The sequence below is a fragment of the Staurois parvus genome, unplaced genomic scaffold, assembly GCF_062004578.1.
Source record: "Staurois parvus isolate SC_StPar_1 unplaced genomic scaffold, SC_StPar_1.0 ptg003046l, whole genome shotgun sequence".
NCBI lineage: Eukaryota > Metazoa > Chordata > Amphibia > Anura > Ranidae > Staurois > Staurois parvus.
In genome coordinates this window covers 18133-33511 of record NW_028320842.1, presented here as the reverse complement: position 1 = coordinate 33511, position 15379 = coordinate 18133, and the positions used below count along the sequence as shown (strand labels likewise).

Genomic DNA, 15379 nt, shown 5'->3' with positions numbered 1-15379 from the left:
AGAGGATGGATGGAGACATGGATGGATGGATGGAGACAAGGATGGAGACATGGATGGATGGATGGAGACAAGGATGGATGGAGACATGGATGGATGGATGGAGACAAGGATGGATGGAGACATGGATGGATGGATGGAGACATGGATGGATGGATGGAGACATGGATGGATGGATGGAGACAAGGATGAATGGATGGAGACAAGGATGAATGGATGGATAGAGACAAGGATGGATGGAGACATGGATGGATGGATGGAGACATGGATGGATGGATGGAGACATGGATGGATGGATGGAGACAAGGATGGATGGATGGAGACAAGGATGGATGGATGGAGACATGGATGGATGGATGGAGACAAGGATGGATGGAGGGATGGAGACATGGACAGAGGATGGATGGAGACATGGATGGATGGATGGAGACATGGACAGAGGATGGATGGATGGAGACATGGATGGATGTACAAATCCCCGCCTAGTCACAGTGGGATCTCGGATGGATGGATGGATGGAGGTACAAATCCCCACATGGTCACAGTGGGATCTCGGATGGATGGTCACAGTGGGATCTCGGATGGATGGTCACAGTGGGATCTCGGATGGATGGATGGTCACAGTGGGATCTCGGATGGATGGTCACAGTGGGATCTCGGATGGATGGTCACAGTGGGATCTCGGATGGATGGATGGTCACAGTGGGATCTCGGATGGATGGATGGTCACAGTGGGATCTCGGATGGATGGATGGTCACAGTGGGATCTCGGATGGATGGATGGTCACAGTGGGATCTCGGATGGATGGATGGATGGTCACAGTGGGATCTCGGATGGATGGATGGTCACAGTGGGATCTCGGATGGATGGTCACAGTGGGATCTCCGATGGATGGATGGTCACAGTGGGATCTCCGATGGATGGATGGATGGATGGTCACAGTGGGATCTCCGATGGATGGATGGATGGTCACAGTGGGATCTCCGATGGATGGATGGTCACAGTGGGATCTCCGATGGATGGATGGTCACAGTGGGATCTCGGATGGATGGATGGTCACAGTGGGATCTCGGATGGATGGATGGTCACAGTGGGATCTCGGATGGATGGTCACAGTGGGATCTCGGATGGATGGTCACAGTGGGATCTCGGATGGATGGTCACAGTGGGATTTCGGATGGATGGATGGATGGTCACAGTGGGATCTCGGATGGATGGATGGTCACAGTGGGATCTCGGATGGATGGATGGTCACAGTGGGATCTCGGATGGATGGATGGAGGTACAGATCCCCGCCTGGTCACAGTGGGATCTCGGATGGATGGATGGTCACAGTGGGATCTCGGATGGATGGATGGATGGTCACAGTGGGATCTCGGATGGATGGATGGATGGATGGTCACAGTGGGATCTCGGATGGATGGATGGTCACAGTGGGATCTCGGATGGATGGATGGATGGTCACAGTGGGATCTCGGATGGATGGATGGTCACAGTGGGATCTCGGATGGATGGATGGATGGTCACAGTGGGATCTCGGATGGATGGATGGATGGATGGATGGTCACAGTGGGATCTCGGATGGATGGATGGTCACAGTGGGATCTCGGATGGATGGATGGATGGATGGTCACAGTGGGATCTCGGATGGATGGTCACAGTGGGATCTCGGATGGATGGATGGTCACAGTGGGATCTCGGATGGATGGATGGTCACAGTGGGATCTCGGATGGATGGATGGATGGTCACAGTGGGATCTCGGATGGATGGATGGTCACAGTGGGATCTCGGATGGATGGTCACAGTGGGATCTCGGATGGATGGATGGTCACAGTGGGATCTCGGATGGATGGATGGTCACAGTGGGATCTCGGATGGATGGATGGATGGATGGTCACAGTGGGATCTCGGATGGATGGTCACAGTGGGATCTCGGATGGATGGTCACAGTGGGATCTCGGATGGATGGATGGATGGTCACAGTGGGATCTCGGATGGATGGATGGATGGTCACAGTGGGATCTCGGATGGATGGATGGATGGATGGATGGTCACAGTGGGATCTCGGATGGATGGATGGATGGTCACAGTGGGATCTCGGATGGATGGATGGATGGTCACAGTGGGATCTCGGATGGATGGATGGATGGATGGTCAGAGTGGGATCTCGGATGGATGGATGGATGGTCACAGTGGGATCTCGGATGGATGGATGGTCACAGTGGGATCTCGGATGGATGGATGGATGGTCACAGTGGGATCTCGGATGGATGGATGGTCACAGTGGGATCTCGGATGGATGGATGGTCACAGTGGGATCTCGGATGGATGGATGGTCACAGTGGGATCTCGGATGGATGGATGGTCACAGTGGGATCTCGGATGGATGGATGGATGGTCACAGTGGGATCTCGGATGGATGGATGGATGGATGGTCACAGTGGGATCTCGGATGGATGGATGGATGGATGGATGGTCACAGTGGGATCTCGGATGGATGGATGGATGGATGGTCACAGTGGGATCTCGGATGGATGGATGGATGGTCACAGTGGGATCTCGGATGGATGGATGGATGGTCACAGTGGGATCTCGGATGGATGGATGGATGGTCACAGTGGGATCTCGGATGGATGGATGGATGGATGGTCACAGTGGGATCTCGGATGGATGGATGGATGGTCACAGTGGGATCTCGGATGGATGGATGGATGGTCACAGTGGGATCTCGGATGGATGGATGGATGGATGGTCACAGTGGGATCTCGGATGGATGGATGGTCACAGTGGGATCTCAGATGGATGGATGGATGGTCACAGTGGGATCTCGGATGGATGGATGGATGGTCACAGTGGGATCTCGGATGGATGGATGGTCACAGTGGGATCTCGGATGGATGGATGGATGGTCACAGTGGGATCTCGGATGGATGGATGGATGGTCACAGTGGGATCTCGGATGGATGGATGGATGGATGGTCACAGTGGGATCTCGGATGGATGGATGGATGGTCACAGTGGGATCTCGGATGGATGGATGGATGGATGGTCACAGTGGGATCTCGGATGGATGGATGGATGGATGGTCACAGTGGGATCTCGGATGGATGGATGGATGGATGGTCACAGTGGGATCTCGGATGGATGGATGGATGGATGGATGGTCACAGTGGGATCTTCTTGGCAAAATATTTATTTAAAGAAATAAAAAGAATTGCCTTTGGATTCGCTGCATTTCTGGATTCTTCCTGTAGGTGGCGCCGCTACATCAATGCTGATTACAGGGAAACACACCACAAGGCGTGGCATCCAATCTGGAGGGCAGACCAAGGCGTGATGGCTGCATAGGAGGAAACAGAATGGGGGGGGGGGGCTGCTGGGCAAGATGGGTCTAAGTGACCCCAATACTTTGTTCATCTAGCAGGGGTGTCACACTGGCGGCCTTCCAGCTGCTGCAAAACTACAAGTCCCATCATGCCTCTGCCTTACGAAGTCACACATGTAACTGTCAGCCTTGCAATGCCTCATGGGACTTGTAGTTCGGTAACAGCGGCAGGGCCGGCAGTGTGACACCCGTGGTAGGGTACAGTAATGGGGTCGCTCTTCACTCCTCAGTCACCATGAACCGGGTCTGATCCTTGTGCTGCCACCATCAGTGAGAGGACAGGAAGGGAGATTATACTTGTTATATAGATTTGTGTTTACATTTCTGCAGTGCCTTCCTGGTTTCTGGCCTAGGCCACAATGATGTCATACATCCCGGGACTCTTCATGGGAGGAGGGGCTGTCTTAGGTAAGTACACCTTCCTACTGGAGCTAAGGGCAGATGGATTCCAGGAAGTAAATGCTACATGAATCATCTGCCCTTACTCAAGATGGCCACTGCCAGAAATGCTGGAGGGGGGGGGGGTTGGGGGAGGGAATCTAAGTGATTTCTTAGTAATGTAAAGCATGGAGACATGAATGGATGAATGGAGACACGGAAGGATGGATGGATGAATGGAGACACGGAAGGATGGATGGATGAATGGAGACACGGAAGGATGGATGGATGAATGGAGACACGGAAGGATGGATGGATGAATGGAGACACGGAAGGATGGATGGATGAATGGAGACACGGAAGGATGGATGGATGAATGGAGACACGGAAGGATGGATGGATGAATGGAGACACGGAAGGATGGATGGATGAATGGAGACACGGAAGGATGGATGGATGAATGGAGACACGGAAGGATGGATGCATGAATGGAGACACGGAAGGATGGATGGATGAATGGAGACACGGAAGGATGGATGCATGAATGGAGACACGGAAGGATGGATGGATGAATGGAGACACGGAAGGATGGATGGATGAATGGAGACACGGAAGGATGGATGCATGAATGGAGACACGGAAGGATGGATGGATGAATGGAGACACGGAAGGATGGATGCATGAATGGAGACACGGAAGGATGGATGCATGAATGGAGACACGGAAGGATGGATGCATGAATGGAGACACGGAAGGATGGATGGATGAATGGAGACACGGAAGGATGGATGAATGGAGACACGGAAGGATGGATGAATGGAGACACGGAAGGATGGATGGATGAATGAAGACACGGAAGGATGGATGAATGGATGAATGAAGACACGGAGGGATGCATGGATGGAGACACGGAAGGATGGATGGAGGGAGACACGGAAGGATGGATGAATGGAGACACGGAAGGATGGATGAATGGAGACACGGAAGGATGGATGAATGGAGACACGGAAGGATGGATGAATGGAGACACGGAAGGATGGATGGATGAATGAAGACACGGAAGGATGGATGAATGGAGACACGGAAGGATGGATGAATGGAGACACGGGAAGGATGAATGGATGGAGACACGGAAGGATGGATGGAGGGAGACACGGAAGGATGGATGGATGAATGGAGACACGGAAGGATGGATGGATGAATGGAGACACGGAAGGATGGATGGATGAATGGAGACACGGAAGGATGGATGGATGAATGGAGACACGGAAGGATGGATGGATGAATGGAGACACGAAAGGATGGATGAATGGAGACACGGAAGGATGGATGGATGAATGGAGACACGGAAGGATGGATGGATGAATGGAGACACGGAAGGATGGATGGATGAATGGAGACACGGAAGGATGGATGGATGAATGGAGACACGAAGGATGGATGGATGAATGGAGACACGAAAGGATGGATGGATGGAGACACGGAAGGATGGATGGATGGAGACACGGAAGGATGGATGGATGGAGACACGGAAGGATGGATGGATGGAGACACGGAAGGATGGATGGATGGAGACACGGAAGGATGGATGGATGGAGACACGGAAGGATGGATGGATGAGACACGGAAGGATGGATGGATGGATGGAGGGATGTAAATTGCTCTGAATATTAGAAATAAATGCAATGCGCCCCCCCCCCCCCCCCCGGCTTCACTCCCTCACCCGCCCAATCAGACGCCAGGAGCAGGGAGGAATACCTGGAGAACGGGATGCAATCCATGGAACGGCACTGCCATACGGGGGCGGGGAGACGTACACAGCCCTGTGATTGGATGGAGTCCCGTTCTCTGGGTATTCCTCCTGTTCCTGGCGTCTGATTGGTGGGGGTGGGAGGGGGAGTGAAGCACGGGGGGGGGGTCACATTGGGTACACGCAGGCGCCCCGTATCAGTTGGTGGTGTGAAGTGTAAGCTCCTGGACTCACATGCTGGGGACCCAGAGGCGGACGGTTTTGTCCCGGGATGAGGAGGCCAGCAGGTGCCCGGAGGGTGAGAACTCCACAGACATGACGGCGTCTTTGTGTCCGACGAAGCGATACGCCCTCATCTGCGGCTTCAGGTTCCAGATCATCACACAGGAGTCCATGGAGCCGCTCGCTGCAGGCGAGGAGACAACCGTTACTGAGCAATCCAGTGTGACCGACTGCTGAGATCCAGGCCTGGGACCCGCCCCGTACACACCAGTATATACCGTATACACCATGTACACCCTACACACCCTACACACCCTACTGTGGGATCCTCCAGAAGCCGGGAGTGCCAGACGCTGAGGAACACTTTCCTCTCACTGCCAGTCTCTCCAGATTCGGAGGAGGACTCTCTGTTCTCCTTGCTGGAGAGGAAGCTGTACCTCAGGATCTGCAATCCCTCTGCTTCATCCAATCTGTGCTTCTCACACCTCCTCCATTACACCACCAGTCATCAGAGACCCCCAGATCCCCAGTCATCAGAGACCCCCAGATCCCCAGTCATCAGAGAGATCTCCAGTCATCAGAGAGATCCCCAATCATCAGAGAGACCCCCAGATCCCCAGTCATCAGAGAGACCCCCAGATCCCCAGTCATCAGAGAGACCCCCAGATCCCCAGTCATCAGAGACCCCCAGATCCCCAGTCATCAGAGAGACCCCCAGTCATCAGAGAGACCCCCAGATCCCCAGTCATCAGAGACCCCCAGATCCCAGTCATCAGAGAGATCTCCAGTCATCAGAGAGATCCCCAGTCATCAGAGACCCCCAGTCATCAGAGACCCCCAGATCTCCAGTCATCAGAGAGATCCCCAGATCCCCAGTCATCAGCGAGACCCCCAGATCCCCAGTCATCAGAGAGACCCCCAGATCCCCAGTCATCAGAGAGACCCCCAGATCCCCAGTCATCAGAGAGACCCCCAGATCCCCAGTCATCAGAGAGATCCCCAGATCACCAGTCATCAGAGAGACCCCCAGATCACCAGTCATCAGAGAGACCCCCAGATTACCAGTCATCAGAGAGACCCCCAGATCACCAGTCATCAGAGATCCCAGTCATCAGAGAGACCCCCAGATTACCAGTCATCAGAGAGACCCCCAGATCACCAGTCATCAGAGATCCCAGTCATCAGAGAGACCCCCAGTCATCAGAGAGACACAGATCACCAGTCATCAGAGAGACCCCCAGTCATCAGAGAGACCCCCAGATCCCCAGTCATCAGAGAGACCCCCAGATCACCAGTCATCAGAGAGACACAGATCACCAGTCATCAGAGAGACCCCCAGATCACCAGTCATCAGAGAGACACAGATCACCAGTCATCAGAGAGACCCCCAGATCACCAGTCATCAGAGAGACACAGATCACCAGTCATCAGAGAGACCCCCAGATCACCAGTCATCAGAGATCCCAGTCATCAGAGAGACCCCCCCCCAGTCATCAGAGACCACCAGATCCCCAATCAGAGATCCCCAGTCATTAGATCACAAGATCCCCAGTCATTGGAGTTTACTAGTCATCAGAAATCCCCCCCCGGTCATCAGAGATCCCCCCCCCCCGGTCATCAGAGATCTCCCCCCGGTCATCAGAGATCCCCCCCCCCAGTCATCAGAGATCCCCCCCCCCGGTCATCAGAGATCCCCCCCCCCGGTCATCAGAGATCCCCAGGTCATCAGAGATCCCCCCCCCCCGGTCATCAGAGATCCCCCCCCCCGGTCATCAGAGATCCCTCCCCCCCCGGTCATCAGAGATCCCCCCCCCCCCGGTCATCAGAGATCCCCCCCCCCCCGGTCATCAGAGATCCCCCCCCCCCCGGTCATCAGAGATCCCCCCCCCCCCGGTCATCAGAGATCCGTGTTGCACTGACACCCGTTGTGATTGGTGAGGATGCAGATTGCACCACATAGCATAGGATGGGATTCCGGTCCAATCTGCGTGTTCCCCGCTGCTCCTGTGTGAACCCGGGACTGTCACATGGGATCGGTGCAGAACACGCATGGTAAGTCCGTCATGGGGAACAGATCAGCTGCAGGGAGACCAATCCTGGGGACCCGCCCACTACATGCAGAGCTTCCGCAGTCCATGTCGCTTCTTACACAGAACCGTGCCTGGGCACTGCTGATCTGTATGTACCGTGTGAGACGTGACCGCACTCCTGATCTGTATGTACCGTGTGAGACGTGACCGCACTCCTGATCTGTATGTACCGTGTGAGACGTGACCGCACTCCTGATCTGTATGTACCGTGTGAGACGTGATCGCACTGCTGATCTGTATGTACCGTGTGAGAAGTGACCGCACTGCTGATCTGTATGTACCGTGTGAGACGTGACCGCACTCCTGATCTGTATGTACCGTGTGAGAAGTGATCGCACTGCTGATCTGTATGTACCGTGTGAGACGTGACCGCACTCCTGATCTGTATGTACCGTGTGAGACGTGACCGCACTCCTGATCTGTATGTACTGTGTGAGAAGTGACCGCACTGCTGATCTGTATGTACCGTGTGAGATGTGACCGCACTGCTGATCTGTATGTACCGTGTGAGAAGTGACCGCACTGCTGATCTGTATGTACCGTGTGAGAAGTGACCGCACTGCTGATCTGTATGTACCGTGTGAGACGTGACCGCACTGCTGATCTGTATGTACCGTGTGAGACGTGACCGCACTGCTGATCTGTATGTACCGTGTGAGACGTGACCGCACTCCTGATCTGTATGTACCGTGTGAGACGTGACCGCACTGCTGATCTGTATGTACCGTGTGAGACGTGACCGCACTCCTGATCTGTATGTAGTGTGAGACGTGACCGCACTCCTGATCTGTATGTAGTGTGAGAAGTGACCGCACTGCTGATCTGTATGTACCGTGTGAGACGTGACCGCACTCCTGATCTGTATGTACCGTGTGAGACGTGACCGCACTCCTGATCTGTATGTAGTGTGAGACGTGACCGCACTCCTGATCTGTATGTAGTGTGAGAAGTGACCGCACTGCTGATCTGTATGTACCGTGTGAGACGTGACCGCACTCCTGATCTGTATGTACCGTGTGAGACGTGACCGCACTGCTGATCTGTATGTACCGTGTGAGACGTGACCGCACTCCTGATCTGTATGTAGTGTGAGACGTGACCGCACTGCTGATCTGTATGTACCGTGTGAGACGTGACCGCACTCCTGATCTGTATGTACCGTGTGAGACGTGACCGCACTCCTGATCTGTATGTAGTGTGAGACGTGACCGCACTCCTGATCTGTATGTACCGTGTGAGAAGTGACCGCACTCCTGATCTGTATGTACCGTGTGAGACGTGACCGCACTGCTGATCTGTATGTACCGTGTGAGAAGTGACCGCACTGCTGCCTTTGACTAATAGTCCCAATGGATTTTTGCTGCTCACTGTTCTCCTTGCTGGAGGGGAAGCTGTACCTGACAACCTGCAGTGCCAGGATCTCCCATTCTGAGGATATTTACTCCCTCCCCCTCCATCATTACCCCTCCAGTCACCAGACCAGCAGTGATCGGGGGGGGGGGGGGGGCAGCTCTGATATAAGGAAGCAAAGCCCTGCTGAGCCCACCCCCTCCCCAGTGTTCAGCCCATTCCCCTCCCCCAGAGCGGAGCCCCTCCCCAGTGTTGAGCCCACATCCCTCCCCAATGTTGAGCCCCTCCCCTTCCCCAGTGTGAAGCCCCTTCCCCAGTGTGAAGCCCCTCCCCCAGTGCAAAGCCCACATCCCTCCCCAATGTTGAGCCTATCCCTTTTCTCCAGTGTGAAGCCCCTCCCCAGTGTGGAGCCCCTCCCCCTTCCCCAGTGCAGAGCCCGTCCCCCTCACCCAGTGTGAAGCCCCTCCTCCTTCCCCAGTGCGGAGCCCGTCCCCCTCACCCAGTGCAAAGCCCCTCCCCCTCACCAAGTGCAAAGCCCCTCCCCAGTGCGGAGCCCGTCCCCCTCACCCAGTTGGAAGCCCCTCCCCCTCACTCACCTAACTGCTTCATGTTGGGGTTGAAGTCCAGGCTGGTGACGGTGTCTCTGTGGCCCTTGAAGTGGCGCTCCAGGGAAGGATCGTCCTGGGAGGAGGAGACACACACGGGGGTCAGTGACACCAATACAAAGAACGATTGTCCAGGAGGGGGCGGAGTCACACTCATCACCACTTCCCGACTCCTCCCCTTCACAGGGACTGAACTCCTTTTATTCTTAATATATTACAATCTTTGTACAACTTGTTCTGGGGAGATGTCCTCACTTCCTGTTCTGGGGAGATGTCCTCACTTCCTGTTCTGGGGAGATGTCCTCACTTCCTGTTCTGGGGAGATGTCCTCACTTCCTGTTCTGGGGAGATGTCCTCACTTCCTGTTCTGGGGAGATGTCCTCACTTCCTGTTCTGGGGAGATGTCCTCACTTCCTGTTCTGGGGAGATATCCTCACTTCCTGTTCTGGGGAGATATCCTCACTTCCTGTTCTGGGGAGATGTCCTCACTTCCTGTTCTGGGGAGATGTCCTCACTTCCTGTTCTGGGGAGATGTCCTCACTTCCTGTTATGTGTCTGGGGCCAGAAGTGAAGGAAAATCTCCCCAAAGGGGGCACCTGTATATTCCCCCTCCCAGACAGTTGTCACGGATACAGGTAACCCCCATGGGAAGATTTCCCCTCGCTTCCTGTCTCTGAGATATCACAGGAAGTGAGAAAAATCTCCCAGGAGTGAGGACGTCCCCTCTTAGGTAGTTGTCACAACTGGTGTCCCCCATGGGGAGAGTTCCTCTCACTTCCTGTTCTGGTGACAACTGTAACAATCTAGATTTCCCTTTTGCAGGTTTTTATTGCCGTCTGTGTCCCCTCTGGGGAGATTCCCCCTCTCTATCTGCCCTGGTGTCACAGAGACAGGAAGAGAAGGGAAATCCAAACTTACAGTTGTCACCACAACAGGAAGTGAAGGAAAATCTTCCCATGGGATCACCTGTATCCATGACAACTGTCTAGGAGGGGAAATATACCGGTGTCCTCGTTGGGGGGGAGAATTTCCTTTCACGTCTTGTCCCAGAAACAGAACAGGAAATCTCCCATGGGGGACACCTCTTGTGGCGACAACTACGTAAGAGGGGATGTCCCCAGTTCTGGGAGATTTCTCTCACTTCCTGTTGTGTTTCTGGGACAGGAAGTGAAGGGGAAATCTCCCCGCAGGGCCACCTGTATCAGTGACAACTGCCTGGGTGGGGAAATTCCCTTCACTGAAGGGAGATCACCTTACTTCCTGTTGTGTCTGTGAGACAGGAAGTGAAGGGAAATCAACCCATGGGGGTCACTCACTTCCTCTTGTGTCTCTGGCAGAGGAAATGTGATAGAATCCTCTCAGTGGGGATGACTGGTTTTCCTCACTTTCTGTTCTGTTTCTGGGAACGGAAGTGAAGGGAAATCTCCCCAATTGTGTCACCTGTGAGGATTTCTCTTCGTTTGAGAGGAAGTGAATAGAAATCTCCCCGATTGGGACACAGACACCCCCTCCATCCCATAATAAGAGGGAATGGAAGGTGTCTGTACGGCTCCCCCCGGCCCATCTCCCCCTCACCGGCCGCTCCATCCCGCTCAGCATCTCCGCGTCTCTTCAGCCGATCCGAATGTGGCGCCCCGGCCCGGGTCTCCTTCTCCTCCCCGCCCCTCTCCGCTCTCCGCCAATCACAACCAGCCTCCTGTAGCTCGCAGCCACTGAGAAATCGCGCCTCTTACCCCGCCTCCACCCTGATTGGTCCGTGGAAAGTAAAAGGCAGAACCAACGAGTTCTGAGAGGGTAGAGACGGGTTGCTAGGAGATGAGAAGCTGTCCTGGGGAAGACGGGTGGGTTACGTCATATCCGGATATAGTGGAAGCCATGATGGGTGGGGAAGAGGCAAGGAAGTCATGTCTGGTTGGTGGAAAGCCATGATGAATGGGGCGGAAGCAAAGTGACGTCTCTCAAACTGAGACCTCCCCTCTAAATCCCACCTGACACTGCGAAACCTGTTAAATTAACTAATTAAGTTGAATAAAAAATTAATTATGATAAATAAATAATTTAATTAGGAGAAATAGATGAATTTATTTAAATAAATTAGTTACATTAAATAAATAAGGTTAAAAAAAAATAATCACACTAAATAAATAATTTAAGTGAAATAAATTGTTTGTTAAATTAAAAAATGGATTAATTAAGGTAAATAAATAATAGATTACGTTAAATACATTATATCGAATACATTAAGTTAAATTAAAAAAGTTAAACAAATAATTAATTAAGTTAAATTATTTAATTATTTTAGTTAAATAAATTATGTTGAATAAAAACATGAATCAAATAAGGTAAATAAATAAAAAAAATCTGAAGAATATATTAAAAAAATCTATATCTTTAAAAATATATTCTTCAGATTTTTTTTAACATTTTTTTTTTTATTATAACATATATTTGTAAATGCGTTCCAAAAATGTAGATTTGTATTTTTAAAGACATACGGTATATTTGAAAAGTATTTTTAAAAATATTTTTTATATATTTTGTAATAAAACTGCATTTCAACATACAGTATTTATATATTATTTTTTTTTTAAATATATGGCAATAAATTTGGGAAGAATATTTTTAAAATATATTTCAGATATATTTTTCCTCCATGTGGGTTGAGCCTGGGGAGAAGAGTGATATACAGATTCCATGTGGAGTATATAATTAATGGTGGAATAAAATGTGATCCACAGCGAAGGTGTCGGATGTTTCTATGGATTTCATGAAACACTTTTGAATGATGTTTCTTGCAGGCGGATCTGATTGTTGTGGATTGTCATTTTCAGCCAGTAGGTGGAGCTGTCTGTTTCAGGTGTTTTCTAGGCTCTCCATGACCACTGTGCATGTAGGGAGAGGTTGTAACAATCCCCATGATGTCTCTGCCTGTAACAGTCCATGGAAGGGAGAGAACTGTCCCTACATTACAGAGGTCCTTCTCTCCTCACAACAGACCCCGCCGCCATCTCCTGTACTGTGTCCGCAGTCTCTGGTCATCTCCTTTACTGTGTCCGCAGTCTCCGGTCATCTCCTGTACTGTGTCCGCAGTCTCTGGTCATCTCCTGTACTGTGTCCGCAGTCTCTGGTCATCTCCTGTACTGTGTCCGCAGTCTCTGGTCATCTCCTGTACTGTGTCCGCAGTCTCTGGTCATCTCCTGTACTGTGTCCGCAGTCTCTGATCATCTCCTGTACCGTGTCCGCAGTCTCTGATCATCTCCTGTACTGTGTCCGCAGTCTCTGATCATCTCCTGTACCGTGTCCGCAGTCTCTGACCATCTCCTGTACTGTGTCCGCAGTCTCTGGTCATCTCCTGTACTGTGTCCGCAGTCTCTGGTCATCTCCTGTACTATGTCCGCAGTCTCTGGTCATCTCCTGTACTGTGTCCGCAGTCTCTGGTCATCTCCTGTACTGTGTCCGCAGTCTCTGGTCATCTCCTGTACTGTGTCCGCAGTCTCTGGTCATCTCCTGTACTGTGTCCGCAGTCTCTGATCATCTCCTGTACCGTGTCCGCAGTCTCTGATCATCTCCTGTACTGTGTCCGCAGTCTCTGATCATCTCCTGTACCGTGTCCGCAGTCTCTGACCATCTCCTGTACCGTGTCCGCAGTCTCTGACCATCTCCTGTACCATGTCCGCAGTCTCTGATCATCTCCTGTACCATGTCCGCAGTCTCTGATCATCTCCTGTACTGTGTCTGCGGTCTCTGATCATCTCCTGTACTGTGTCCGCAGTCTCTGACCATCTCCTGTACTATGTCCGCAGTCTCTGACCTTCTCCTGTACTGTGTCTGCAGTCTCTGGTCATCTCCTGTATCATATCTGCAGTCTCTGACCGTCTCCTGTACCACGTCTGCAGTCTCTGACCATCTCCTGTACCATATCTGCAGTCTCTGACCATCTCCTGTAGCATGTCTGCAGTCTCTGACCATCTCCTGTAGTATGTCTGCAATAGGGGCCCTGAAGCTCGAGGTTCTCCCCACAAGTCTGAAGACGTCAACAATCCTCCCCAATCCCAGGGAATCCTCTGCTTCTCGTTCGGATGATTCTCGCCCCGTGGCACTTATGTCCATCATTATGAATGGTCTGGAGGAACCGTGATATTCAGCTCATTAAAAAAATGAATTCCGGTGGAGCTGGACAGTCACCAATCTGCCTTCAGGACAAATCGGTCTACAGAGGCGGCCAATCATCTACTTCCCATCCGGATCGGACCCACCTATCCGTCTGGGACAATGGTCTCATAGAGGATCCCCCATCACCTTCCATCTGGGACAATGGTCTCCTTGAGGATCCCCCATCACCTTCTGTCTGGGACAATGGTCTCATAGAGGGTCCCCCATCACCTTCCATCTGGGACAATGGTCTCATAGAGGGTCCCCCATCACCTTCCATCTGGGACAATGGTCTCCTTGAGGATCCCCCATCACCTTCCATCTGGGACAATGGTCTCCTTGAGGATCCCCCATCACCTTCCATCTGGGACAATGGTCTCATAGAGGGTCGCCCATCACCTTCCATCTGGGACAATGGTCTCATAGAGGGTCCCCCATCACCTTCCGTCTGGGACAATGGTCTCATAGAGGATCCCCCATCACCTTGCATCTGGGACAATGGTCTCATAGAGGGTCCCCCATCACCTTCTGTCTGGGACAATGGTCTCATAGAGGGAACCTCATCACCTTCCGTCTGGCAATGGTCTCCTTGAGGATCCTCCATCACCTTCCGTCTGGGACAATGGTCTCCTTGAGGATCCCCCATCACCTTCCCTCTGGGACAATGGTCTCCTTGAGGATCCCCCATCACCTTCCATCTGGGACAATAGTCTCATAGAGGATCCCCCATCACCTTCCGTCTGGGACAATGGTCTCCTTGAGGATCCCCCATCACCTTTCGTCTGGGACAATGGTCTCCTTGAGGATTCCCCACCACCTTCTGTCTGGGACAATGGTCTCCTTGAGGATCCCCCATCACCATCCGTCTGGGACAATGGTCTCATAGAGGGTCCCCCATCACCTTCTGTCTGGGACAATAGTCTCCTTGAGGATCCCCCACCACCTTCCGTCTGGGACAATGGTCTCCTTGAGGATCCCCCATCACCATCCGTCTGGGACAATGGTCTCCTTGAGGATCCCCCATCACCTTCTGTCTGGGACAATGGTCTCCTTGAGGATCCCCCATCACCTTCCGTCTGGGACAATGGTCTCCTTGAGGATCCCCCATCACCATCCGTCGGGGACAATGGTCTCCTTGAGGATCCCCCATCACCTTCTGTCTGGGATAATGGTCTCATAGAGGGTCCCCCATCACCTTCCATCTGGGACAATGGTCTCATAGAGGGTCCCCCATCACCTTCCATCTGGGACAATGGTCTCCTTGAGGATCCCCCATCACCTTCCATCTGGGACAATGGTCTCCTTGAGGATCCCCCATCACCTTCCATCTGGGACAATGGTCTCCTTGAGGATCCCCCATCACCTTCCATCTGGGACAATGGTCTCATAGAGGATCCCCCATCACCTTCTGTCTGGGACAATGGTCTCCTTGAGGATCCCCCATCACC

At 52.4% G+C, this 15379-nt stretch overlaps 1 protein-coding gene across 1 annotated transcript in view; it reads right to left on the bottom strand.

Annotated features, from left to right (window-relative positions):
* The window catches only part of POC1A (POC1 centriolar protein A), a 37992-nt gene extending 26544 nt beyond the window's left edge, over positions 1–11448 (bottom strand). Inside the window, exons 1-3 of the mRNA XM_089667124.1 lie at positions 11355–11448; positions 9771–9855; positions 5747–5918 (exon numbers count right to left, since the gene is read on the bottom strand). Coding sequence (XP_089523250.1) covers positions 5747–5918; positions 9771–9855; positions 11355–11378 — 281 coding nt within the window. The 5' untranslated portion in view covers positions 11379–11448. The remainder of the gene's footprint in view (positions 1–5746; positions 5919–9770; positions 9856–11354) is intronic.
* Positions 11449–15379: the final 3931 nt, after the last annotated feature.